Source organism: Myotis yumanensis, unplaced genomic scaffold (genome assembly GCF_028538775.1).
Source record: "Myotis yumanensis isolate MYYU_CA2020_CCGP unplaced genomic scaffold, mMyoYum1.0.hap1 SCAF_7, whole genome shotgun sequence".
NCBI classification, from domain to species: domain Eukaryota; kingdom Metazoa; phylum Chordata; class Mammalia; order Chiroptera; family Vespertilionidae; genus Myotis; species Myotis yumanensis.
Genome location: NW_027223758.1, coordinates 37,698,829 through 37,725,817, shown reverse-complemented (window position 1 = coordinate 37,725,817; position 26,989 = coordinate 37,698,829). Strand labels below are relative to the sequence as shown.

Genomic DNA, 26,989 nt, shown 5'->3' with positions numbered 1-26,989 from the left:
AAAAATTATACACAATTGAAAATTCAGTTCCTCAGTCACAATAGCCACATTTCAAGTGCTCAGTAGCTGCCTGTGTCAAGGAGTGTAGATCTATAATCCATCACCACAGCATGCCCTTCTAAATCTTTCTCTGTGTAGATGCTCATATATTTATTTTTTCACCCATATTGTCTTTTGTTATACCTACTGTTACCACACAACTTATTTTTCTCATGCAGTGTATCTGTTGGCTCATGTACTTATGAAGCTGTATTTATTGTTCATGCACTTTTGTGTTCAGTGCTGGAGGTGCCATGTTAAGCAAAAACAGATAGGAGTCCTGCCTCCCACCCCTGCCCATATCATCTAGTAGGGAAGAGAGATGTTAATAAAAAGATGCCAGTGAATGTGAAATTACAAACTGAGGTAAGGGCTTTCAAGGAAAGGTACTTGGTTCTGTGAACAAGGAACTTGACCTAGATCAGTGATGGCGAACCTTTTGAGCTCCGCGTGTCAGCATTTTGAAAAACCCTAACTTAACTCTGGTGCCGTGTCACATAGAGAAATTTTTTGATATTTGCAACCATAGTAAAACAAAGACTTATATTTTTGATATTTATTTTATATATTTAAATGCCATTTAACAAAGAAAAATCAACCAAAAAAATGAGTTCGCGTGTCACCTCTGACACGCGTGTCATAGGTTCGCCATCACTGACCTAGACCCTGGGTCAGGCAAGGCCTCTGATCTGAGCTGAGACCAGAAGGATGGGTAACCAGGGAAAGAATGTTCTGAGCAGAGGGAACAGCCTGTGCCAATAGTCGTGGCCAGAAGGAGCATGGTGTGTCCAGGAACTAAGAGAGGGAGTGAGGCGGGACTCTAGGGAGCATCGGGAAGGTTTGAGCTCCATCCTAAGAGCAATGGGATGCGTCTTGCCATGTCTATACGGAGAGATTTCGCTCTTTCTTGTTCACCACTGCACAGTGTAGTGGTGCCATAATTTATTTAATGGGTGTCCTGTTGATGTTGCTTGTTTAAGCAAGCAGACTGCCCCATGTGAGGTCACCCTCTTGGTTCTTTTTGAAGTAGGAATGAGCTGGGACCGCACATGTAGTAGGGATGGTTGAGGCTGGCTCAGAGATTTATGCACAGGACAGACATTCACAGAATCAGTGTTTCACTTTCCACTTGCCCAGTCATTCATCCTGCCAACAAACATTCATGGAGTGGTTGCCGTGCCCGATCCAGGGCTAGGTCTGGGCTACAGACATCCCAGCCCTCAGGGGGGTGGTCAGAGCCTCTTGTGGAGCCCAGAGGCCCAGGGTGGGGCTGTTTCTGGCACCCCTCGGGCCCATCCCCATGGTTATTGTGGTCTCTTCTGCCTGTGCCTCTAGGTGCAGCCACCTGACTTCAGGGACCTGCCGGAATGGGAGCCCAGGATACGAGAGGCATTCCGCACTGGTGACTTGGACTCCAAGCCCGACCCCAGCCGGAGCTTCAGGCCTTACCGAGCTGAAGACAACGATTCCTACGCCTCCGAGGTGGGCCTAGCCCTGAGCAAGCAGCGGGGCGGGTAGGAAGAGAGCGTCTGGGGCTTCCCAAAGCAGCAGGATCCATGGGGCATCTTAGTTGGTGATGATGTGGGTTTTGAGTATTCCATTTGGTTTCGAGATTCCGGAAACCAGGACAAAAAGGGAAACAAGGAAGTGTAGGCCATTCTCATGGCCTGATAAAAGGAAGCTTATAAACTCAATAATTTACAGCATTTACTGGAGCCACTAATTTATGTACAGGAAGGCAGCAGTCTCTACTGTCAGGCGACTGGGTTCACACTGTGGGTCCACTGTATACTGTCTGTAAATCACTTGACCTCTCCGATCCTCAGTTTCTCGCCTTTAAAATAAAGCGATCCCTCATAGTATGTTGAAAGTATGAAATATACAAAAAGCCTCAGCTTAAGCCTGGTCCATGCTGGGTGAGGAGGAGGAGGACACATCACTGGGCCTCAGGGGACCTACCATTGTGACTGACTTTGGGCAGGGACATGGCCTTACTCTGATGCAGCTTTCCCGTCTGTAACATGGGAGGATTAGCGTTGGTAGTGGCTGAAGAATTGCTAGGATTCTCTGATCCTTGAGGACTTCTGAGTGGTTCCAAGCCCTTCCCAAACCTGCAAGAAAAGGGTCCTATCACAGACAATAGGGGAGTGAGAACCTGTGCTGAGAGGTGGGAGCAGGCCGAGAGAGGTCAATGGGGGGGAAAGGAGACATACATAATACTTTCAACAATAAAGAATTAAAAAGAAAAGAAAAGGGCCCTATAGCCTGCATTGGACGAGCTACCTGGGATTCCCGAACCACGGAGAGCCCTGTGTGTGCCCTAACCTGAGCATTCCTGGGAAGGCACTTTGGAGTCCCAGGAAGGCCAGTAGGCAATCTATGCAGAGTGAGTAGCTCCCTTGAAGTTGAAAGATCAAATTCTCTAAGTGGTTAGCGTTTCCTAGCAGCCATGGCCAAAGCGGGGGGAGGGGCGGAATCAGAAGATACTTAGTTCTCATTTTCTGAGAAAAGGAAATAGGCCAGCTCACCTGCAGAGAAAATAATTTCCTGCACGCATTCAAGGACTGCTTCATTCAACCACTCTTTATTGAGCAGTTACAATTTGCCAGGCCTTGTGTTGGGTACTGAGTTCACGGAGAATACTAGAGACAGCAGATCTAGCCCTACAAGGATTTTTAATACAAAACAGGAGTATAAGATAAACCTCAAGTCAGTGCCTTCCATTGCCAAATTTCCACATTATTGGCCAGATTAAAAAATGTGTATTTTTTTCATTGAGGGACATCTTGCCACGCCTGGGAAGGTTTTGTGTAAGGGTGGAACTGACCTTCCCTTTTTTTTCCTCCTGCTTAACATGACACCATAAAAATTTCCCTCAGTTATTAGAAACACATAAAAAATTTTAAAGTGCAGTGTAACATGCATACAGAAAAGCACTTGCATTGTAAGTGGACAGCTCAAATCATTTCCGCAAACTGAACACTCCTGTGTATTCAGCACGCAGATGAATAAACAAGCATGACCTGCCCCAGGACTCCTCTATGTCCTCTTCTAGTCTCCATTCTGATTTCTAACAGAATAGGTTAGCTTTGCCTGTTTAGCTACAAATACTTATAAGCATAATTTCCCATGAAAATGTAGAGTTTTATTGTCTTTTTCTTAAGATTTTATTATAGCAGCAAATAGCTACAACAAAGTCCCTAAACACCATTGCATAAAGATACAAAGAAGAAAGTCAAGATCATAAGATTATCACACAGTTAACTACTGTTAACATTTAGTGTGTCCATGTCCTTCCTGTTTTTCTATTGAGATATATCTTTTCAAACTCTTTATTGAAGTGTAATATTATATAATATACATATAATATGATAATACACATACAGCAGCGGTTCTCAACCTGTGGGTTGCCAACTTGTGGGTCGCGACCCCTTTGGGGGTCAAACGACCCTTTCACAGGGGTCGCCTAAGACCATCAGAAAACACAAATATCAGCGGTTCTCAACCTGTGGGTTGCGACCCCTTTGGGGGTTCAACGACCTTTTCACAGGGGTAGCCTAAGACCATCGGAAAACACATATATAAATTACATATTGTTTTTGTGATTAATCACTATGCTTTAATTATGTTCAATTTGTAACAATGAAAATACATCCTGCATATCAGATATTTACATTACGATTCATAACAGCAGCAAAATTACAGTTATGAAGTAGCAACAAAAATAATTATATGGTTGGGGGTCACCACAACATGAGGAACTGTATTAAAGGGTCGCGGCATTAGGAAGGTTGAGAACCACTGACATACAATAAAGGACACCATCCTTAAGGATATAGTTAATGGATCTTACCTATGTATAGACCCATTTAACACATATATTGATTCTCATCATTATCTAAGTTGTTTGTAACTTTTGCAGTTATAAACAGTGAGTGAACATATTTTGCAAATCAGAATCAGTTTCCACACTATATTATTTTCTTCAAGTAACTTTAAAAAAGACACATTATCGAGTTAAAATTGTAATAGCTAGATTTGACGTGCACTGTTTTGTTCCATCATCATGATGAACCGCTGAGGTAGGGTCAGCCATTGTGCCCAATTTGTACTTGAAGGACAGCTTGGGTCTGACTTACTGCTGTTGCTCTCCTACCACTGTTGTCCTCTGACCACAGCTTCTCCCCTCTTGTTCTCTCCCTCCTCATTATTCATGTCCCTCATCCCTACCCCAGATCAAGGAGCTGCAGCTGGTGCTGGCCGAGGCCCACGACAGCCTCCGGGGCCTGCAAGAACAGCTCTCCCAGGAGCGGCAGCTACGGAAGGAGGAGGCTGACAACTTCAACCAGAAAATGGTCCAGGTGCGTGGTGCTCAATGCCCTACCTACGCTTAACTCCAACCTCCCTTCCCTGATTTGAAGGCAGAAATCTCAGAGGTCCATGAGTCTTAAGAAGGCAGGAATGTCAGGGGAAACCTGAGTCTTCCTGCTTCATGGTTGTGGAGTGTCTGCACATGTGATCACACATTAGCTGTGCTGGGCTGGAATCCGGGGCTCGTCATTGGCTGTCGTTGTGATCTCCGGTCTCGTCTCTGAGTCTCAATTTCTTGTCTATGAAGTACTACCCCCATCTGTAGCCAAAAGGCCATAGGTCTGGCTGGTAATCAAGATGCTAATTCTACTAATAGAAAGCATTTATTAAGCCCTTTCTGTATTGCAGGCCTGTGTAATGCACTTTCCACACATTATGTCCTTTAATCATCAGGTCTTCCTTTATGCTGTGTCCCCATTTTACAGATGGGGAAGCTGATTCCCAGAGAGCGGAAGTACTTTTGCCCAGGGTTGCACATCCAGGCAAAGTGGGGCTAGGATTCTAATCAAGGTCTCTGGCTCCCTCTTAGCCATGACATAGCATTGCTTTCTCTGGGATATTACATGTGCTCAGTCTTCCTCACTCCCAGCATGCCCTTACCCCTCCCTGCCTTCATTGCTCACCCTCCCAAGTTCCTCATTAAATGTGAGTTCATGTGAAACATTGGCACGAAGTACATGCTTATTAGATTATGTCATGGTTTTTATAATCAAACAGAGCTGGATTCAAATCCCAGCTGTTTTCACTGATTCAGTAACTGATTGCTGTTCATTTTCTGAGTCCTCCTCCCTGGAGTAGCAGAGGGCAGTGTTTAGCTCAACAGAATGAGCTGCTAGTGGTGGAATTCCTGGCAGGAATCACCAACAAACACCGCCCAGATTTTCTTCACTGCCCTTGTCAAAAGCCTGGAATGGGGTGGGGTAGTGCCCAGGAAGACAGCTGGGTTGCTCATGCTCTTGTTCCCCTCGAAGCTGAAGGAGGACCAGCAGAGGGCGCTCCTGAGGCGGGAGTTTGAGCTGCAGAGCCTGAGTCTCCAGCGCAGGCTGGAGCAGAAATTCTGGAGCCAGGAGAAGAACATGCTGGTGCAGGAGTCCCAGCAGTTCAAGCACAACTTCCTGCTGCTCTTCATGAAGCTCCGGTGGTTCCTCAAGCGCTGGCGGCAGGGCAAGGTTTTGCCCAGCGAGCGGGATGACTTCCTTGAGGTATGTTTCCTCTGGGACGGGGACCGGGTCGAGGGTGGTATGGGGTTGATAGGACCAGAGGGACACCCAGCTGGCATCGGCACAGCCCTGAGGCTCCTCTACAAGCCATCAGCTTGCAGGCTTCATTCAGCATCTGTCTGTGAGAGCCAGCTCTTTACTGGGTGCTGTGGCTGGTGCTGGGGGATACCGTGGTGAAGAAGACAGACTGGGTTCCGGCCTCAGCAGGAGAAAATCTCCTTGGGGGGCTGGTAGGTCTCTAATTCTTGTTCATTTCCCTTTTTAACAAACCTTGGGGTCTTCAGCAGGCAAGAGTATGTAGGTGATTTTAATAATCTAGTTCTGTTGATATTCCATTATATACAAGTATAGTGTGCATTAATGCTTTTACTCCTTTAAGTATAGCTTACACACAGTAAAGTGTGCACATCTTAAGTTACAGCTGATGAAGTTGTATAGTGTACACCTGTGTAGCCCCCGCTGATCACAATAGAGCACATTTGGAGTGCCCCAGTCAATATGCCCACCCCAGCAGTCAGCACAATTCTGATTTCTTACACCATCAATTACTTTTGCCTATTGTAGAAGTTTATGTAAATGTAGGTAGTCTTTTTGTGTCTGCCTTCTTTTGCTCACTATAAGTTTTGAGATTCATGTTTTGCATATACTAGTTCATTTTTTATTGTTTATGTTTGACTTATGAATATACCTATTTTATTTTTAATGTTACCTTCGATATATAGCAGTGGAGCTTTCCATTTTTAGTAATAATACTTTCCTTTTTTAGATATACTTATTTAACTAGAAAGAGTAGGTTGACTTAAAAACATGAATGAGAGTAGAGGTAGTATTTGGATGTGGCAGGAAACATGAGGAGTGGAACTTTGGGAAGGACTCCCATGGCCCTCAGCCTGTGCAGGATCCTTTGTTCCTCAAAGCCCCTGTGCCCCCTCGTCAGCACTAACATTGCTGAGAGAAGGGAGCACGTAAGGACATCATACCTCAGTCACACCCAGCTGAGCTGGCACTGCTTACCTTGGCCTTTTGGGTATAGGTACCTCTGGTCTAGCCCAAGCTTGGAAAAAATTTGCCTGACATTCATTTGACGGCAAAACCTTTATTTATTCCATTTCATGTTCATATTCATACGTTTATAGGGGAAATACTAGTGTCTTGGAGCACAGGGTGTTACACCAGAGTTTGCCAGTGTTGTTATATAATACTAGAGGCCCAGTGCACAAAATTCATGCACAGGTAGGGTCCCTAGTGTTCCCTTCCCCTGGCTGCCTGCTGCCACTGCTGGCCAGGGCAGGGTTGGCTGGGGGAAGGGGCCACGGGCGATTGGTTGGCCAGCCCCACCCCCTGAACAAACTCCCGGTTGAGGGGACAATTTGCATATTAGGCTTTTATTATATAGGAGGATAGAGTGTAGGTGCCATATTATTCTTCTAAATCCTGATTAATTCTGAATTCCAAGCACACCTGACCCTAAGGATTTCAGAGAAAGAGTTGTGTACCTGTGTATATAGATAGAAGATTGTATATTTAAATACCGTGGCCGGGGACAGAATTGGGGGGTGTTTCTTTATGCAGGCCCTGCCCCCCCCCCCCCCCCACACACACACATACACACACACTTTCCAGTCTCTGCACCTTTCTAATCCTAGAAACCCTTATTCATGTGATTTCTAGGACACGCTCTTGGTTTTCCTTTCACCTCACTGGTTGTTCCTTCTCCACCTCCTTGGCTGGACCCTCCTGCTCTCCCTGACCTGACCTCTGAATGACAGAGTCCCCAGGACTCAGCCCTCAGGCTGCATTTCTCCTTCACCTGCACTTACTCCCCTGGGGAGCTCATCCAGGCTGATGGTTTACATGGCCTTTCTTGCACATTGTGAATCTATTCAGAATCTGACCCAGCTGCACTTCCCCTTCCCCCCAATCTGAGTCATCATCACATCTTGTCTGGATTGTCACAGTAGCCTCCTCACTGGTCTCCCTGCTCCTGCCATTGTACCCCCCACCAAACATCTTACATTCACACGGGTACAGGGGGTACCAGGCAGCACGTACTCCGTGTGGATGGTGCCCTGGGAGCTGTGTGATATGGGGCTCTGTTGCTGCCCTGCATCTCCAGGCGACACCGAGAGGGATTTGTGAAACAAAGTCAGGCCGGGGTCACTCCTCCCCTGGCTACCATTTCACCCGGAGAAGAAGCCAGAGTTTCTGCAGTGGCCTGGTCAGCCAGCCCTGTCCTCCTCTCACTTCCTCAGCCAGACTGTTCCCCCTTCAGGGCCTTTGCATCGGTTTTGTCCTTTTCTTGGAATTCTCAACCTGCAGTTAAGCTCACAGCTTATTCTCTGACCTCCTTCAGGACTTGGCCCAAAGATCACCTTGTCTCCAAGGCCTTCCTTGACCACCATGCATAGCACACCCAGCTCCTTTTCTTGGTCTCTTTTTTCCTTAGCATCTATGGTTATGTGACATTCCATATAGTTAATGACATTTCATACATTTCACATATTTGTTTGTTTTCTTGTTACTGGAATAGAAGCTGAAGGGTTTTTTGTCTATCTTGCTCACTGGTGTATCCCCAGTTCTGAGCACAAAGCCTGGCACATGGTAGGAGTTCAGTAAATATTTGTCGAATGAATGATGACTGTGCACCCCCGTCAGAAGGTGGCTTCCTTCTGCCTCATTCCTATCCTGAACTAGTACCCTGGTCTCTTTGGCCAGCCCTGGACTGCTGCCCAGATTCCATCGGCAACAAACCCTGCTTCCCAGGAAATCTCCTTTCTGTGAACTTGAACCTTTGGTTCCCTTTTCTATAATCAAGGGGAACCTGTGTCTCTTTTATTCCAGCCACTGTGCCTACCTTGACCTGGCCTGACAACATGTCATTTCTGAGTAGCTCTCCGAGGCGCCTCATGGTGTTTGGGGTAGAGATATGGTGGGAGGCCAGAAGTGCCTGACTCTCTAGCTGTGCTCCCGGTCTAGATGGCGCCCAGGGGTCAAAGTTAAAATGTGGGGAATCGGTGCTCAGCTGGATGCCTCTGAGTCATCCTGCACCACAGATCTCGTTCTTTCTTCCAGTCTGACTGTTCAGTCCACTTTCTGTCTGGCCCACTAGCCTGAATCCCCTCCTCCTGAGGGTCAGAACCCCAGGCATGATGCCTTCCCACCTGTTTGAGAGTGTGGTTTTTTTTAAAAAACTAGGTAAATAGCATGAAGGAGCTGTACTTGCTGATGGAGGAAGAGGAATTAAATGCCCAGCATTCTGATAACAAGACCTGCACGGGGGACAGCTGGACCCAAAACACGGTTTGTTCTCAGCCTGTTCCCAGGCCTGTCCTGTCTATTTCTTTCTTTGTCTGATTAATGATCACTTCCTGCTGCCTTCTCTGATCTATCTTGTACTGGCACTAGAGCTGCAGAGGGTTATTGCCTGGTCACTGGCCCCAGATGCTCAGTGTAGTGGGGTATATACGTCATCCCAGGGCAGTGACAGAGGGCCAGATGGTGGACTGTGGGGTCACAGGCAAGGGAACAATTAATTCTGTTTGGAGTGTAATCGTGTCACAGAGAAGTGGTTATAGGTGGTGGGGGTATTTTTAATATATATTTTTAATTGATTTCAGAAAGGACGGGAGAGGGAGAGAGAGATAGAAACATCAATGATGAGAGAGAATCATTGATCGCCTGCCTCCTGCACACCCCCTACTGGGGATCAAGCCCGCAACCTGGGCATGTGCCCTTGACCTGAATCGGACCTGGGACCCTTCAGTCTACAGGCGAACACTCTATCCACTGAGCCAAGCCGGCTAGGGCTAGATGGTGGGTTTTGAAGGATGAATGGGAGTTTGCCTAATAGAGAATGAGGGGAAGACTATTCTGGACCAAGAGAACTGTGTGTGCAGAGGTGTGGCAAGATATTCTGCGATTCCTTGCATTTTGGGATGTACATAGTGGAGATGAGGACATCAGGCTGGGGTCATATGAAGATGGACCTTGTGGTCTGTGGTCAGGAACCCTCAAATCAAGCCAGGGGTAGGGAGAACAATGGAGTCACACTCCCAGGGCACACACAGTGAGCTTGGGTACGTGGGAAACAGGCATGGGCCAAGGAGAAGAGATTTGGGACCGAATCAGGCATTCAGGGAGGCTCCATGGTTCGGACCCCTTATCTGGCCCACAGTGGGTCAGAGAGAATCCTGGGCAAGGAGAAGGATCCAGGACCCAGACACTGCAGGGCCTCAAAGAAGCCAGGGCCTGGTTCAGATTTAGGCAGAGTGATTATGGCTATAACTGCAGGGTTTTTATTTATGTGAGGCTGGGATATATGTTGGCCTAGGACAGTGGTTCTCAACCTTCTGGCCCTTTAAATACAGTTCCTCATGCTGTGATCCAACCATAAAATTATTTTCGTTGCTACTTCCTAACTGTAATGTTGCTACTGTTATGAATTGTAATGTAAATATCTGATATGCAGGATGGTCTTAGGCGACCCCTGTGAAAGGCCAAAGGGGTCGCGACCCACAGGTTGAGAACCTCTGGTCTAGGAGGTGGCCAGAGTTGAGATGACTCGGCTCAGAAATCTTAGGGCTGAAAGTTCACGGGTGAGATGGCCTAGAGAGGGTGTGGGACTTGCCTGAGGCCTGGGAGGGTCCCAGTCTGGACTTTGGGTGAGTGTTCCCAGCCCAGGCTCCCCTCGCGGCCCCCTCTAAACGCTCCTGACCCAGGCCTCGCCCCTGTCTGCAGCCCAATGAGTACATTAAGACACTGGCCGACATGAAGGTGACACTCAAGGAGCTGTGCTGGCTGCTCCGGGATGAGCGCCGGGGTCTGACTGAGCTTCAGCAGCAGTTTGCCAAGGCCAAGGCCACCTGGGAGACGGAGCGTGCCGAGCTCAAGAGTCACACCACCCAGGTGGGTCTCCCGCCAGACAGAGACCTCTCCCCCTTGTCCTGTCTCAGCCCAGCCCTCAGCTGTGGGATCTGGGAGCAGGATGTCCAAGCTTAAGTGCCTGTCTGTACCTGGTGACATCCTTCACACGCACACCTGGACCTCAGCTGCCTGCTGTCCTCGTTCTTTCCTTCCTCTCCTCGCAAGGATCCCCTTAACCCCCTGCTACCTGGCTCTGCTCTGTTCCCTCCGCTCAAACTGAGGGGCTCCTCTCCCCACAACCCAGCATGACCAAAGGAGCCTTCACCAGGAGCTCTGGGGTTTGGTCTCTGCTGTGTACCTGGAGGCAGGTTGCTGCCCTGGAGGCAGTGAGGGGGTGGACTTCCTCCCACTCAGAGAGAGTGCTCTAACCACCTCTAGCCCCCGCCACAGCGCTGCAGGGTCCGGCTTCCTCCAGCCTGCCCCTGTGGCAGGCTACCTTCTAGTGTCATGGCCCCTTGGAGGCGAGTACACTCATTATCTCTGCTGGACAAGTGACAAAGCAGGCACAGAGGACTTAAGTTTCTTTCCTAAGGTCACTCAGCTAGTCAGGGGCAGATCTGACCCTCATGCCCCAAACCTCTGCCCCTCCTGACTCCCATGATCATGCTCTCACCTTCTTCCCAATGCTCAGATTCCTGGCTTCCCCGAGCCATCATGCTCCTCCTGACTCTCCCTGCAGATCTCACAGCTCCTGCCCCATCTGCACATCCCACAGTGTCCACTGTTTGTCTCCCCCTCCCCGTCTCCTAACCCAGCTATTTTAGGTGCTCCTCTCCACTGGGAACCTTGCTGGCCCCATGAGGGTTAAGATCCTGGGGGATGTGGGTTGCCTTAATTCTTGAGGTTGTCTAGTCACCTCCTGCCACCCCAAGGTTTGAGGCTGAGAAAGCCATCACGCTGGAGGGATTCCTGCACACATTCATGACATGACTGTGGGTGCATGTCCCCACTAACTGTAACTCTGTGCCGCTGGTAAGAGTTGTGAAGTATGAGAAGCAGTAACTAGGAGCCTGCCATTTTATAGCTGTGGGAACTGGGACAAGTAACTTACCTCTTTAGCCTCTTCCTCCTGTGTAAAATATCAAAAGTGGTAGTCTCTGCATGAGGCCGACTTTGCATGAGGATACTGAGATCATAAATGCCTGAGAAGCCCTTAGCTCTGAGTGGGGTGGGTAGAAAGTTCCACAAGCCTTGCTTGGGAGGAGGGGTTAGTTCTGAGTGAGGAGTCCTCCCAGGGAACTCTCTCCCCTGTCCCCTGCTGGTGTCCTGGAGGGAAAGAGGGCAGGAGAGCAGAGAGGTGGGGCCTCCTGATGCCAGCGTCCAATTTGCTCTTCCTTCCACAGATAGAGCTGAAGGCCGGGAAGGGCGCTGGGGAACGGACAGGGCCCGAGTGGAAGGCCGCCCTCCAGAGGGAGCGGGAGGAGCAGCAGCACCTCCTGGCTGAGTCCTACAGCGCTGTCATGGAGCTGACGCGGCAGCTGCAGGTCAGCGAGCGCAACTGGAGCCAGGAGAAGCTACAGCTGGTGGAACGGCTTCAGGGTGAGAAGCAGCAGGTGGAGCAGCAGGTAAAGGAGCTGCAGAACCGCCTGAGCCAGGTGAGGCCTGTCCCAGCCCAAGCCACAAGGGGCAGTGTTTGTAGAAAAAGGCCTGGGGTAGGCGCGCCTTCAGGCATAGCTGGATCCAGGTGCTCAGAGAATACAGTAGGAACTGGGTCTTTCTCCCTGCCAGTCTCTCAGACTTGTTTTCCTCTGTGTTTTTTCTTAAGCAAGCTTCCCTCAAACATGGCCACTGTTAGTTTTGTGCTCATATCCTCACAGCTTAGTGACTGCAGTGGAAAGACTTGTCTTTCCTTACAAGGCTCTGATTGGCTAGGTGTGAGTCATGTGCCCATCCCTGGAGCCTGCCAAAACCCAGGAACCAAGAGGGAAGAACCAAGGGTGGGCCCCCATGGGAAAATTGGAGTCCTCAGACCAGAAGAGGGAGATAGGAAAAGCAATCACTGAACATTATGTCCACTGCAGTTCACACCATGCACCCAGCTTAGCAGGCTGCTATGCTCCCCTCATTATTTTGGCTTTTTCCTTTGCTTTACTTTTTATTTTCATTACCTAAATCAGGACTTCATCTTTATACAAGACCCACATATTGCAAAAGCTTATTCCAACCCACTCCCTCCTTTTCTTGCTAAATTTATATTTTTAAATCATTAATTAAATCGTAATGTACATATTGTTTACACTTTGCCTCTGTGATAGACAGCTGTTCACAACAGGGTGTAGAGGCCGTTGTCCTTCAGTTTATCTGCTCTTTAGCATTCCTGGTATAAAGACACCACCCTGATGTGATGCAGCTGCTGCTTCGCTGGTTCAGCTGTTCCAGCAATTGTAGCATGAATTAACATTGTAGTAACAACTGTATTGCAGTGTAGAGTATTAAATATAATGTCATCTATAAGGATGCCCATCAGTGGTTGCTTTTATGGTCCTTTCTCAAGTCCACCTTGTTGGTGGCTCAGACCTGCCGCCCACTGTGCAGGTGGCTTCTAGGCCATGATCTGGGTTCTCCAGGCTTTAAAGCAGAGCCTGGGGCGGGGCCCAGCTCACCAGCTGTGCCCACCACTGACCGCCCTCCTCACCCTTGCCCAGCTGCAGAAGGCTGCCGACCCCTGGGTCCTGAAGCACTCAGACTTGGAGAAGCAGGACAACAGTTGGAAAGAGGTGAGTAGGGTAGCAAGCCATCCATGTTCTTTTGGCTCCTGGCTACACTGGGAAGTCCCTCTGTTGGGGAGGATGTGACGGGAGGATGCTAACCCTGTCGCAAAGGTCACAACCAAGCCGGTGGTCTGGGACTTGGAAGGACCCTCTGCCAGCTCCATTTTTCCATGTCTGGGAGAAGGGCTGGGTGTCTGTATTCTTTTGATTTCATATGTGCCTTTCTGAAAAGCAGGGCTTCTGAATAGCCATGCGATCTTGGGCAAGTCACTCTCCCACTCTGGGCCCCTGTTGCTGCACTGGTAAAATGAGAATCATGTTCTCGGCCTTGGCCCAGCCCGGGTTGTGGAGATCAGTTAGGTCACATGGGTGAAGATTGCTCCTAAGCCTCAGCTGCATTGTCCTTAGAGCAACATGTCGAGTAACCAAACAGCGAATGGACAGGTCCTTTCCATCATCTCGTGCAATCCTCACGACAGCCTGAGGAAGTGGTGTGTGAGTCAGGAGACGTGGTTGCAACGAAAACTGATTCTGGGGAACTGAGGCAGGAGAGGATTTTATTAGGGGCTCCAGAGGGCTGGCAATGCAGGTTCAGAAAAGTGGGGACCTGCTTTGGAACCAGAGTGAGACAAGCCCAGAGCAGGAACCTCCAGATCACTGCTGCCAGCTGAACGGCAGCCACTGGGAGCTGCCACCACATGCAGATTAAGTTCTAAACAGACTGTTTCCTTGGGGTTCTCTCTTGGAATTCCCATTGGCCAAGCCTGGATCACATACCTATGGGGAGGGGAGGTGCGTTATAGCCAGAACCTGACCAGTCGGCATTCTAGGTCAGTGCTGACATCACTCCTGCTCTACAAGAGGAGACTCAGGTGGGGTCAGTCCCCAGAGTGACCTCCTATCACCTTCCCTCAGGGTGTTGGGGGCCAGAACTGACCCTTCTTGTCTCTCTTCCTTGACAGACACGCAGTGAAAAGATCCACGACAAGGAGGCTGTTTCTGAAGCTGAGCTTGGGGGAACTGGCTTAAAGAGGTGATGGCATCCCCTCCACCCACTTCCCCCTGCAGCCCCTCCCCCTGCTCCACCCTCCAGGCCCCACCCTCTGCTCTGCCCTATACCTGCCCCGCGCCTTGCCTCTCTCCTCTCCCATGCCCCATGTGCCCATCTCTGCACCTCAGCCGAGCTGGCAGAACGCAGGCACATGGTTCCTATGCAACCCAGGCCACTTAGCAACTGGGAAACTTGGAGCGGTAATTCCTGTGTATGATTTTTTGTTTGATTCTGGACACGGAAAACTGGGGCACCTGCATACCCTAGCTGGGAAAGAAATTATTTAGCTCTTGTTGAGGTTCTTTCTTCTTGTGGCTGTAGTTAGGAGAGTCAAGCTGGACTCCCATTCCTGGGATTAATGAGCCCCTCAGGCTCTCCAGCCCGTGTCACCACCATTAGGAAACCCATGGAAGGAGTGAGGGCAACAGAACCCCAGAGGGGCCATGGGAGCAGCCTGGACCAGGAAGGTGGACTGTGGAGTCAAGTGTGGGTTTTGAATGCCAGTTCTGCCGTTTCCAGCTCTGACGCTGCGTGTTGCTTCCATCTCTAGCTGGTGGAGACAATAGAAGCTGTCTCCTGGAGTTACTGGAGGACTGAACCGTCTGACATGTGAGAGGCACTGACGTATGCCCAGCATTTTTAGTCATCAGGCAACATGTGTGCCAGGTCTCTGCTGGCTATTTAGTGAAGTTTTAGTTTGGGTTCCCCCGAAGCAAAGACAAGGACTTGAGACCTTGAGACAAGGGTTTGAGTGGAAATGATTTATTTGGGAGTGGATTCCAGGAAACACCTGAAAGTGAGACAGGGAAGGGAAGGCAGCCAGTAAAGGGGGTGTTACCATTCCACGGGCAACCTGAACTCCGTTTTAGTGAAGAACTCTGGGAGCCGGAGCAGAGCTCGCAGCTCAGAGTTCTCCCACCCAAGGAACACGGAGCCACCAAGTCCCACCCATTGTTTGTCGAGGCCTACGTTTAGGGGCACAAACTCTGACTTTTTCCAGCTTCCTCTGTGTGGAAGCCACATGTGCTCCTGCAGTCAGAAGAAAAAGCCCTCAGGTGCTCAGAGCCCGCAGTGCTGGGTGTGTAGGTGTGAGTGCGTACGGAATGTGGGGCAGGGCGCTGACAGAGACTTCCACAAGAGGCGAGCAGGACGGTGTGGTCCCAGCCCTGGGGCAGCACAAGAACCAGGGAGGGAGGCCAGGGGGCCTTGCTTGGGGCATGTTATCTTCCACTAACTCCACTCTTCCTCCTCTGCTCTTCCCAGGACCAAATCTGTTTCCTCCATGTCTGAGTTTGAAAGTTTGCTTGACTGTTCCCCCTACCTGGCCAGTGAAGCTGCCCGGGGCAAGAAGCTGCCCAACAACCCTGCCTTTGCCTTTGTGGGCACCCAGCCGGTGGACCCAGAGAAGGATGCCCAGGCACAGCCACGGGACTGCAGCCGCCTGGGCGCCCTGGCCTGCCAGGACCCGGCAGGGAGGCAGATGCAGCGCAGCTACACAGCTCCCGACAAGACGGGCATTCGTGTCTACTACAGCCCCCCCGTGGCCCGGCGCCTGGGTGTCCCCGTGGTCCATGATAGGGAGGGCAAGATCATCATCGAGCCCGGCTTCCTCTTCACCACTGCCAAGCCCAAAGAGTCGGCAGAGGCCAATGGGCTGGCTGAAAGTTCCTACGGTCGGTGGCTGTGCAACTTCTCACGGCAGCGCCTGGACGGGGGCTCCGGGGGCGGCTCCCCGGCGGCGGGGCCTGGGTTCCCAGCAGCCCTGCACAACTTGGAGATGTCAGGCAACATGAGTGACGACATGAAGGAGATCACCAACTGTGTGCGCCAGGCCATGCGCTCAGGCTCGCTGGAAAGAAAAGTGAAGAGCACGTCCAGCCAGACGGTGGGCCTGGCCAGTGTGGGCACCCAGACCACCCGCATGGTCAGCGTGGGCCTGCAGACCGACCTGCCCCGCAGCAGCCTCCACGGCAAGAGCTGGTCACCCCGCAGCTCCTCACTCGTGTCCGTGCGCAGCAAGCAGATCTCCTCCTCCCTGGACAAGGTGCACTCACGCATCGAGCGGCCATGTTGCTCGCCCAAGTATGGCTCGCCAAAGCTCCAGAGGCGGTCTGTGTCCAAGCTGGACGGTGCCAAGGACCGCAGCCTGTGGAACCTACACCAGGGCAAGCAGAATGGCTCGGCCTGGGCCCGCTCCACCACGACGCGGGACAGCCCCGTGTTGAGGAATATCAACGACGGGCTGTCCAGTCTCTTCAGTGTGGTGGAGCACTCGGGGAGCACGGAGTCCGTCTGGAAACTGGGCATGTCTGAGGCCCGGGCCAAGCCCGAGCCTCCCAAGTACGGCATCGTGCAGGAGTTCTTCCGCAACGTGTGCGGCCGGGCCCCCAGCCCCACCTCAGCGGCAGGGGAGGAGAGCACCAAGAAGCCGGAGCCCCTCTCCCCAGCCAGCTACCATCAGCCAGAGGGCATGGCTAGGATCCTGAACAAGAAGGCACCCAAGTCAGGCAGCAGCGAGGAGGCCAGACTCTCCGTACTCCCCCAGGTGGGGAAAGATGGTATCCTCCGGGACGCAGATGGAACCCCAGTCCTTCCCAGTGAGGTAGGTGGGTAGGGTTGCCCTTTTCCTTGGGAGGTGGGGTTGGCCTATAAGGTCCAAGCTCTTCTGGTTTTCAAGCTCAGGGAATATAGTTAATGTGTTTCAAAAAGTTCTTGTGCTCATCTGGGACGGGGTTTGGAAGGCCCCAGACCTGGAATGACACATGGTCCAGATACCAAGAGACTAGTGAGTACTAGAGATTGCCAGCATCCCCCACAGGGAGGGGGTGTGCTCACATCTCTCCTGCCACCAATGGTGTGCTGGAGCCTGCCCATGTGATTTGTGAGCGTCAGTTGTGCCATCTCTGTGTTCAGTGACATCACCTTGGTACCTTGAGATCGGCCATCATGGGAGAATTTACACTATGAAAATTGGCATATGCCACAAGTCAGGGCCCCTCCCCTCACTCCTGAAAAGCTAGTTATTAAATATTTATCAGCATGCCACTGCCCCCACCCCACCAAGACTCCATGCCTAAGTGCTCTCACTTTCTCTGAGAATCTTTTGCCTGCATACCTCACTCCGGATACCAGTTTCAGATTTTGTCTGGGATTATTTGCATTAGTAAAAGAATGCATATGCATTAGCTTCGCAGAAAGGGAAGTGGTGGAGTATCTTACAGAACCCCAAGGGCAGGGACCCAAAGGCCTCAGCAGCTTCTTTCTGTCTCCCTCTCCTCTCTCTTGAGCTTCATTTTCTCTGATAACGTGCTCAGTATGTATATTTCATTCTTCCTTCTTCTGTTTCTCTCTCTTGCATTTGCATATGGTCAGGAGGGCTGTGCTAGCTCTGATTTTATAACCTCTTTCAGTTCAAGCACCTAAGAAAGACTTACTCAAATCCCTCTGTCCCAGTTCCACATTTTTGGAAGAAAGAAACTGGACAGCTGTACTCCCTTGGTCCAGTGTACTCCCTTGGTCCAGTCAACTGTGGTACATGTGATGTACAGTACATTCAGTGAGGGTTGCATATGGGGGCACAGAGGTGGGGTAGGCTGTGATTGGTGCAATTGTATGTATTGTATGTTTAGGCGGTTTCTAGTTTTTCCCTATTATAAATAATTCTGTGGTGAACATCTTGGTGCAAAAACATTTTTCCACATTTCAGATTATTTCCTTAGGTCTGAGTTGCAGAAATAGGATTACAGGATAAAAGAATATACATTTTTAAAGGTATTTGATAAATGTTGCTAAGTCGCCTTCAAAAGAGTTTGCCTGTGGACTGAAGGGTCCCAGGTTCGATTCCGGTCAAGGGCCTGTACCTCGGTTGCAGGCTCCTACAGGTTAGGGCTCCTGCAGGAGGCAACCAATCTATGTGTTTCAGTCACATCGATGTTTCTCTCTGTCTTTCTCTCTCTCTTCCACTCTCTCTAAAATCAATGGGAAAATATCCTTAGGTGAAGATTAAAAGAAAAAGAAAAAAAAAGAGTTTTCCGATTTCTACAACCCTCATTGTATAGTGAGTGCTTTACTTCTCTGTACTCTCACCTAGCTGGCCACATTTAAAACAAACTCTTTTAAATATTTATTTCTACTTCTTAATTTATAAAAAACTTTAAATTTAATGTACATACTGAACACATCATAAGAATAGGGCACACTGAATTCTAGCCGTAACCGGTTTGGCTCAGTGGATAGAGCGTCGGCCTGAGGACTGAAAGGTCCCAGGTTCGATTCCGGTCAAGGGCATGTACCTTGGTTGTGGGCACATCCCCAGTAGGGGGTGTGCAGGAGGCAGCTGATCAATGTCTCTCTCTCATCGCTGTTTCTAACTCTCTACCCCTCTTCCTTCCTCTCTGTAAAAAAAATCAATAAAATATATTTTTAAAAAATTAAAAAAAATAAAGCTCCCTTTAAAAAAAAAAAAAATAGGGCACACTGAATTCTCACAAACTGAATACATACCCATTGTTTTATTTTCCAAAGAAACAGAACCAGTAGGCTGTGTGTGTGTGTGTAATTGGTTTACACCAATATTATAAGGAATTGGCTTGTGCGATCATGGAGGCTAAGTCCCAAGATTTGCAGGATGAGTTAGCAAGCTGGAGACCCAGGCGAGCCAATGGTTTAGTTCCATCTGGATCCAAGGGCCTGAGAACAGGAAGAGGTGATGGTGTAGTTCTGGTAGAATATATGTACCTAGTGTAGTTCCAGTCTGAAGGCTGGCAGGCTTGAGTCCTAGGAAGAGCCAATGTTTCGGTTCAAGCCTGAAGGCAGGGAAAAATGCCGATGTCCCAACTCAAAGGCCATCAGGCAGGAAGAATTCGTTCTTACTCAGGGAGAATCAGCCGTTTTATTCTGTTCAGGCTCTCAACCTATTGGATGAGGCCGACCCACATTAGGGAGGGCAGTCTCTTTTGCTCTGTCTGCTGATTTAAATATTAATCTCATCCAAAAGCATCCCCACAGAAGCACCCATGTTTGACCAAATATCTGGGCATCCTGTGGCTCGGTCAAGTTGACACATAAAGTTAACGGTCACACCCATGTAACCACACCTACATCAGGAAACAAAGATACAGAGCTGGCTGTATTTTGAATGTTGATTCAAACATTTTGCAGTATATGAAAATTGACCAATTGTTCTAGAAATGTAGCTTATGGAATATTCACAGAGGCGGGAACGCATATGTGTATAAAGAAATATATTGCGCCCTAACCGGTTTGGCTCAGTGGATAGAGCGTCGGCCTGCGGACTGAAGGGTCCCAGGTTCGATTCTGGTCAAGGGCATGTACCTGGGTTGCGGGCACATCCCCAGCGGGGGGTGTGGAGGAGGCAGCTGATCAATGTCTCTCTCTCATCGATGTTTCTAACTCTCTAGCCCTCTTCCTTCCTCTCTGTAAAAAATCAATAAAATATATTTTTTTAAAAAAGAAATATATTGCATTATTAATAAAAATAGCTAACATTTTTTAAGTACTTAATAGGCACTATGCCAAAAGCTTTACATAGCCTATGGCAGTGGTCGGCAAACCGCGGCTCGCGAGCCACATGTGGCTCTTTGGCCCCTTGAGTGTGGCTCTTCCACAAAATACCACATGCGGGCGCGCATGTACAGTGCGATTGAAACTTCGTGGCCCATGGGCAGAAGTCGGTATTTTGTGGAAGAGCCACACTCAAGGGGCCAAAGAGCCGCATGTGGCTCGCGAGCCACAGTTTGCCGACCACTGGCCTATGTGATTTAACTCTCACAACAACTTTGAGAAAGGTATCATGTTCCTCACCCCAGAGAGGAGGAAATCAAGGTCCAGAGATTTAAGTAACTTATCCGAGATCACACAGCTGGAAGTGACAGGGCTGGGATTTGAACCAAGCATTCTAATTCTGTAACAGCACTTTAACCATTGTCCCTATGTGTTGGTAACACTAAAAAAAATAGAAACTACCTAAATGCACATCAAAAATGAATAGAATAAATAAATTAAGGTATTTTCACTCAATGGAATAGTAGATAGCTATTAAAAAGAAGATCTTGACCAAAAAAAAGTGCTCATGTTTTGCAATTGCAGCATAGGCTGTAAGAGGTAAGGTCATTTCGGTAAATATATGTGTGTGCAATTTGGTGAGAATTTACTTTGTTGTGTAGAACCACGGACAGTGTTCACTTTCTTCTCTGTATATTCCAGAATTTATTACATTATGGAAAGTTATTTATGAACATTCATTACTGTTCTAATGGAAGAAAAACAATTTTTAAAAATTCGTCCAAAGAGGGGCTACAGTCCCTGGGACCTGGTCCCTGGCATGATTGAGCCAGCTCTTTGCCTGGCTGGTCCTCCAACCCCTGGGTGGTCAGTCCCTCCTAGCTCCTCCTGATTTCCTCTCTTCCTCCTCCTAGGATGCTGTTTGTGACTGCAGCACCCAGTCTCTCACCTCCTGCTTCGCCCGGCCATCCCGCTCTGCCATTCGCCACTCTCCTTCCAAGTGCAGGCTGCACCCTTCAGAGTCCAGCTGGGGTGGGGAAGAGAAAGCAGCCCCTCCCAGCGAGTGACAGCAGCTGAGCTCCCTGCCTCAACCAGCCCAGGCCATGGATAGCAGAAGGAAACCAGCGGAGAGGAGGGTCATGCCCTCTGCATCGCCTTGCCCTGGGGGGTAGCAGCTGCACCACTGCTAGAGAACAGCTTTCAATCCCCAAGGTAAAGTGGAGTCTCCTGCTGACCATGGGGTGGCGATCTCTGGCTCCTCAGGGGAAGGCAGTGAGTAGGAGAAAGACCAAAACTGTGCTTCAAAGTATCTCCAGAGAGATCCGTTGAGAGCTTATCCCTGTGTCTTAAAGGAGAGTCTTGCCTGGTTCTGCCCGCACCACTTCTCAGAAGAGCTGAGGAAGGGGTACACTCCTCAGGGAAAGGCTCATGGAGATGATCATTGCCAATCACACCCCCTTCATGGGGAGGAAACCTCAATGAGAAGAACTGGTTTTGATCTAGGACTCAGCTTGGGGTTCCTGGTGGAGCTGGGCTGGACATGATCCCCATCCCTGCCTTCCCCCACTGCCTCCTCCTCCCAGCCCCACTGCTTTGAACCGCTGTGACTCTAGGGGGTATGATAGGGTAGTAGCCAGGGCCAAGCATCTGCTTGGAATCCTTCTGCTCTGGATCTCCCTGCACAGAGCCTGGGTACAGCAGGACTAGAAGGTGAGAAGGTGTGGGACTCAGAGCCGGTGAGCCACTGGAACTGCCTCCCTTGCCAAGGTGACAACCTTCCCAGGATATTCCTTGAGGTCAGAAATAGGTAGAGTCACTCTCAAAATCTGGTGCACAGATAAATGCCTAATGCCCACTGCCTTGATCACTGGGGCCTCTTTCCCCAGCACCCTGGAGGGGCACCACATCTCCACTTTGTTTACATCCTGTGGCTGGTGGAGGGCAAAGATATTCCCAGTAAGAGACTCCCAGTTGGCCAGGCCAGGCCAAGGAGCACTCCAAGAGGCTGGTGTCCCAGGACGTAACAGTAACACATTTCTTACGTAGGTTGTTTATTTGAATTTTTCTTACTATAAATATTTAAGGTGGTTTTACTTTATTTTAATAATTTAATTTACCCCCAAAGTCCCTAAGGTAATTTATTGGCGATTAAGACATGTATTCTTGCCGCTGGGATAATGAAAGGCTTTGAACACAATGGACAGGTGTGGGGTCCCCCATGTGGATGAGACCGCTCAGCAGCTGAGCTCTGGTCTCCTGGTCAGGTTTGCCTCTCCCCTCCAGAGCTGGAGCCCTTATCTTGCTCCCCCAACATTCCTGGTCATTGGCCTCAGAGCACTGCTTTTCACTCAACATCTGGTACTTGCCTGGCCCCTGGTAGCCAGTCTGTAAATGCTCACTGACCAGCTGGAGGGCTGGACCCTCATCACCCAAACGTTCTCCATTTCCCCTTCTCATCCCGCCCCCCACCCCCGCAAATCTGACACCTTTCTTTTTTTTGAGTCAAACATGGATTACTAAGACTCTCTCAAGAGCACGGAGATCTCTCCAAATTCCCCAAGTGAGAATTCGCAGGAAAACAGGACTGAACTTCGAGAATGTTGTTTATTGCAGCTTTGCACATGGATCTGAGAGTGTCTACCAGCCTGCCAGCCTTTTCACCAGCCTCTCTTAGCCTTATGACTTCTCATGGCTCTTCTCTGAGTCCCAACTCCACTGCCCACCCTCCCCCACATCCCAAGTGAGCTGCCCGGGCCGTTGGATAGATTGTGCCGTGGCTCATTGCAGTATGGCCAGTATGGCGAAGAGGCCTCAGGTGGCCTTCCCCTTGGTGCCAGTGAGCCCGTTTTGGCTACACACGCGCAGAGGTGTGGCCCTCCTATAACTGGCTGGATGTCCAGAGTGGAAACACCAGGATGAAATGGTTTGTCTGTGGAATTCCCCATGAGGAAGACCAAAAGCCAGCAGCTTGGTTAGTTTGCCCCCAGGACTCAGGAGATGCCTCTGCACTCCCACCTGCTTCTAGTTCTGCCCTTTTAGGTCATCTGGACCAGTTACCCAAAGTCCTTCATCTCCATTCCCTGCCAGAAGAACACCAGGGTCATGTTCAACCAGTCACATAGTGACCTGTATGGGCAGAGCAGGCAGACCAGTGGAGCCATGGGCCAGGCCCCTCTGGAATGTGGTGCTCCCACCCAAAAGGTCAAGGGGCCCCTCCAGGGTTATCTCCAGATGAGGAGGTTCACAACAGGCCACAAGCCACCAGAGGCCTTCTGCCACCTCCCCAAGCTGCAGAGGGCCAGGGAGCCTGCACCCCCAGCCTTGGAGAGAAATCCTCATGAGACCTGAACCCTGCAGCCTACAGACCGCTCAGCCTTACCATCGTCCTCGTCCAAGATTGTCCTTGCCATCCTTGTCTCAGCGCCTGGCCGCCCGGCCCCCAGCTGGTGTCAGACGCTCCAGATCTTGGTTTTCAATAAAGTCCCAGTTTCTACTTTCTGCATGCCACTGTGCAAGGTCACTCATCACTCTTCCTACAGAAGCCTCTGGACATGGGGCTTGATGGGATGGAAACTGTTGTATGTAAATATTCATTTGGTTTGATTTTTAGCATTTTAATTAGTAACTGTGTTTTCTTTTTGGGGGTGGGGAGGGTTTGGTTTGTAAAAACTCTACTCTTTTGGAATGTAATTTCTAAGTTTGTTTGTTTCTTCAAATGTCTTTTAAGTCTTGGTAACATTCCCAAAGGAGAAAACTGCCTGACTCACAGTGGGGACTCCCTGGAACATTGGGGTCCCAGGAAAGAACACCACCCTCTTCCCCTTCCTGCTATCCCTCTGCCTTTTTACTCCTGGTACCTGCCTTTTCCTCCTCCTCCTCTCCTAGTCTTCTTCCTCGTTTCTCCCCATCTCTACTCTTCAACCAAAGTCCCAAGGAACCCTGGGGTCCTAATCCCTTACAGACTGCTAGGCTTGGGCCCATGGTGTTGGCATGAGTTGGTAGGGATAAATGGAAGACCATTGGCATGGTTGGCCCTAAAGTGGGCGACCTCATGTTTCTTCTGAGACCTCTTTCAAAGCCAAATTAGATGCTCCTGGGGTCCTTGATGTCTGTATTTGAAATGAAAATCCTACCACTTTGCTCTAGAGACCCTGTATGCACAAGGCAGCAGAATCCTGTTCCCCATCTCCAGCAACCCCTTCCCCCCAATTCTTTCTCCATCAAAGGATGACCAATTTTAAAACATTATCAAGAGTTCTTACTTAAAAAAAAAGAGTTCTTACTTTCACTGAACTCAAAATGAGCTGACCCCATGGCCTCCCCTACTGGTTGCTTTCCCAGGTGACACAGTTGAGGACTTCAAAACTTGACCCTCTTATACCCTGACCACCATGTGGCTCCAATCATGCCTGCCCCATGCATCTTTTATAGTTTCATCACTCGGTCTGTTTTCTTCTTGCCTACCCAACTTCTAGGCTCTTCCTCCTTCTCCTTTCCCATTCAGAATATCCCCCCTTTCCAGCCTCACCCACCCCCCGCACCCCCTGTCAAGTTCCCACTGCCTCTTCGTTAATAATGATGATGATCCCCTGCACACTCACCCTAGAGCACTATTTAGAAATCACTCTCCCAACTCTGGGAGGCAGCCTTGACAGGACAGGGGTTAGTGTTCCCATTTTGCAAATGAAGGAACAGGTGCAGGTCTCATCCCAGAGTCATGTAATTGGGAAATCATCGAGTCTAGACTAGAACCTCAGTCCACTGGATCCCCAGCCCAAACTCTGTCCTGCTTGCTGTGCAAACCCACTGCCCTACTGGGAGCTCTGTGCAGATACAGGACACCTAGAACACGCCATTGCCCAACCCAGTCTTGAAAGCAGTCCGCCCTCATTCACTGGACCTGTGTGTTCCAGAGGGTAGTCTGGGACTTCTTGTATCAGAATCCTCGGAGGACATGTCCAAATGCAGCTTTCTGGGCCAGGAACCTACATGTTTAATAAGCTCTTAGGGAGGTCCTGAGCACCAGTGGCCCCCTGTTTGTGTTCACAGCCCTGATCACTAGGCCACTTTCTTTTAACCAATAACCACAATCCTCTATTTTAAAAAGAGCACTGTGCTGGGAATTAGGGAACTAATCCTCAACGCAGCTCTGATTTGGCCTAATAACCCCGAGAACTTCCAAGACCCATCAGAAGTAACTTACAATCGGGCATAATACAGCAGAAATAGAATCTTTTAAAATCTTAGTTTAATAAAACAACATAAGTAGAAAGTAAAAAAGCAAGAAGAATTCTCATTCCCCAAATCGGTCTGATGTAATTCCCATAACCATGCAATTAAAATTTACCCTTGAGTTTTCTGGCATCCATACTACAAAGAGAAACACATCAGGTTCCATAACTCTCATTATCCAGTCATGGGAGGCAAGCATATTTGACCCAGGAGACAACTCTTATGCTATTAATTTATAGCATGTGTCCTTCAAAGACCACTAAGCAAACTGACATTTCAACAGATGAACCTAAGGTGTAAGGATGTTTTCCAGGTGACTTGAAAAACAACAACAAACTGCCACCAATTTGAATGACCTCCTTGGACTCAGATCATGTGGCTACTCTATGCCTCGGTTTCCCCAGTTATAAAGTGGGGATAATGTCCTTCTACCTCACATGTCTTGTGATGAGGACCAAATACAATACTGTGCCTGCAAGTCTACTTGGAAAAGCATAAGATTCTATTCAAATGTGAAGTGGTCCAGTCACACTCATTGTCCCTAGGCCAGCCCCTCAATGTCCTGACCCTGGGGGTGATATCCCCCTCACTAGTCTCAGTGAATGGAAAGGGGGCCAAAAGATCATCTGAACCATCCCCGTTCACTTTTTAAAAATTGTGGCAAAATACACATAACGTAAAACTTAGTAGCCATTTTAAGTACATTCACAGTGTTGTGCAATCATGACCAATGTCCATTTCCAGAACTTCTTTATCATCCCAAACTGAAACCATCCACTAAACACTCCCCACTCCCCCTCCCCCCAGCCCTTGGTAAACTCTACTTTATTTGTGACTTTGCCTATTCTGGGTACCTCGCATAAGTGGAATTGTTCACTCTTTGCCATTTTGTGTCTCATCTCACTTTTTTTAGATGAGGAGTCAGGCCCAGAGAAGAGAATGGCTCACCCAAGTTCACACAGCAAACTAGAGGCAGAGCCAGGACCAGAACCCAGGTTTTGGCATCTGTGACCTCTTCCTCTATCTGGGCTGTCTGCTCACTTCCCACCTCTCATCCATCCTCTCTTTTACCATCTTCTTCCAAAGTTTCCCCTCCCCCTGCCTCCTCTTCTCTGCTGGTTCCTGCCCGCAGACCCAGTGCCCTGGCCAATGGCCAGGTTTTCCTCTTCTGGACCCTGAGCTTACTTGTAGCATCCATCTCTCAGCCCTCCCAGAATAGTCTCCACAGTACTACTCCCCTCCCATGGATTTCCCTGTAACCTCAGCACCTCACATCCCCCTTCCCCCTGTCCCCAGGCTCATATTCCTGTCTTATCAGGGAAGTGCCCAAGGTTGGTCTTCCAACTCATGTTTGCTTTCAGACCAGGGGGTGTTTTCTGGGTTCTGTTTTATTTTGTGTTTTCTCACACCAAAGGGGGCACCTTTCCCCAATGCCTTAGGTGGCATCAGCCTTACCAGCCCTTCTCATTGGGCTCGGCCCCAGCCAACCCCCAGTCCAGAAACATCTCCTAGTCCCATCTTTGAGTCACATTATCTTCTCTATCCACAGCCTGCCGGAAGGACCCCAGCATTTCCCACTGGGAGTGTGTGTGTAGGCGGGGGGGGGGGGGGGGGGGGGGTCTTGGATCCTCACTTCTGGCCTCTACCCTGCCCAGTCCTGCATGGCCTTGGTTGAGGAGATGCAGCCTGGCTTGGGGTCTTCTCTCCCTGGTCATCCGTCCATGTCTGTCCATTTGACATCCCACCACTCTTTGCTCTCCCTTGGGCCTCACCAGCTCTGGAACAGCTAGCTCACCCTGGCTGAACCTGTAGCTGACCCTGGCTCTGCCCCTCCCCCTCCCAAAATGCTTGCAGTTTGCAAAGTCCACAGACCCAAGAACTAAAAGAGACATGAAGCTGGGCCTGAGTCCTGTCTGTGC

At 49.6% G+C, this 26,989-nt stretch overlaps 1 protein-coding gene across 3 annotated transcripts in view; it reads left to right on the top strand.

Moving 5' to 3' along the window:
- Positions 1–26,989, top strand: part of MTCL2 (microtubule crosslinking factor 2) — a 75,405-nt gene that overhangs the window by 38,997 nt on the left and 9,419 nt on the right. The window contains exons 6-15 of one of the 3 annotated variants that reach the window (XR_011472135.1): positions 1,375–1,521; positions 4,275–4,400; positions 5,382–5,612; positions 8,826–8,930; positions 10,368–10,535; positions 11,897–12,148; positions 13,199–13,270; positions 14,227–14,297; positions 15,579–16,917; positions 20,753–21,050. Coding sequence is in view for 2 of the 3 variants with exons in the window: in XM_070420250.1 (XP_070276351.1) it covers positions 1,375–1,521; positions 4,275–4,400; positions 5,382–5,612; positions 8,826–8,930; positions 10,368–10,535; positions 11,897–12,148; positions 13,199–13,270; positions 14,227–14,297; positions 15,579–16,917; positions 20,753–20,905 (2,664 nt within the window). In the remaining variant the exon portion in view is untranslated. Of the gene's footprint in view, positions 1–1,374; positions 1,522–4,274; positions 4,401–5,381; positions 5,613–8,825; positions 8,931–10,367; positions 10,536–11,896; positions 12,149–13,198; positions 13,271–14,226; positions 14,298–15,578; positions 16,918–20,752; positions 23,541–26,989 lie in introns of those variants that run through there. The other 2 variants (XM_070420251.1, XM_070420250.1) reach the window with 2 other exon arrangements.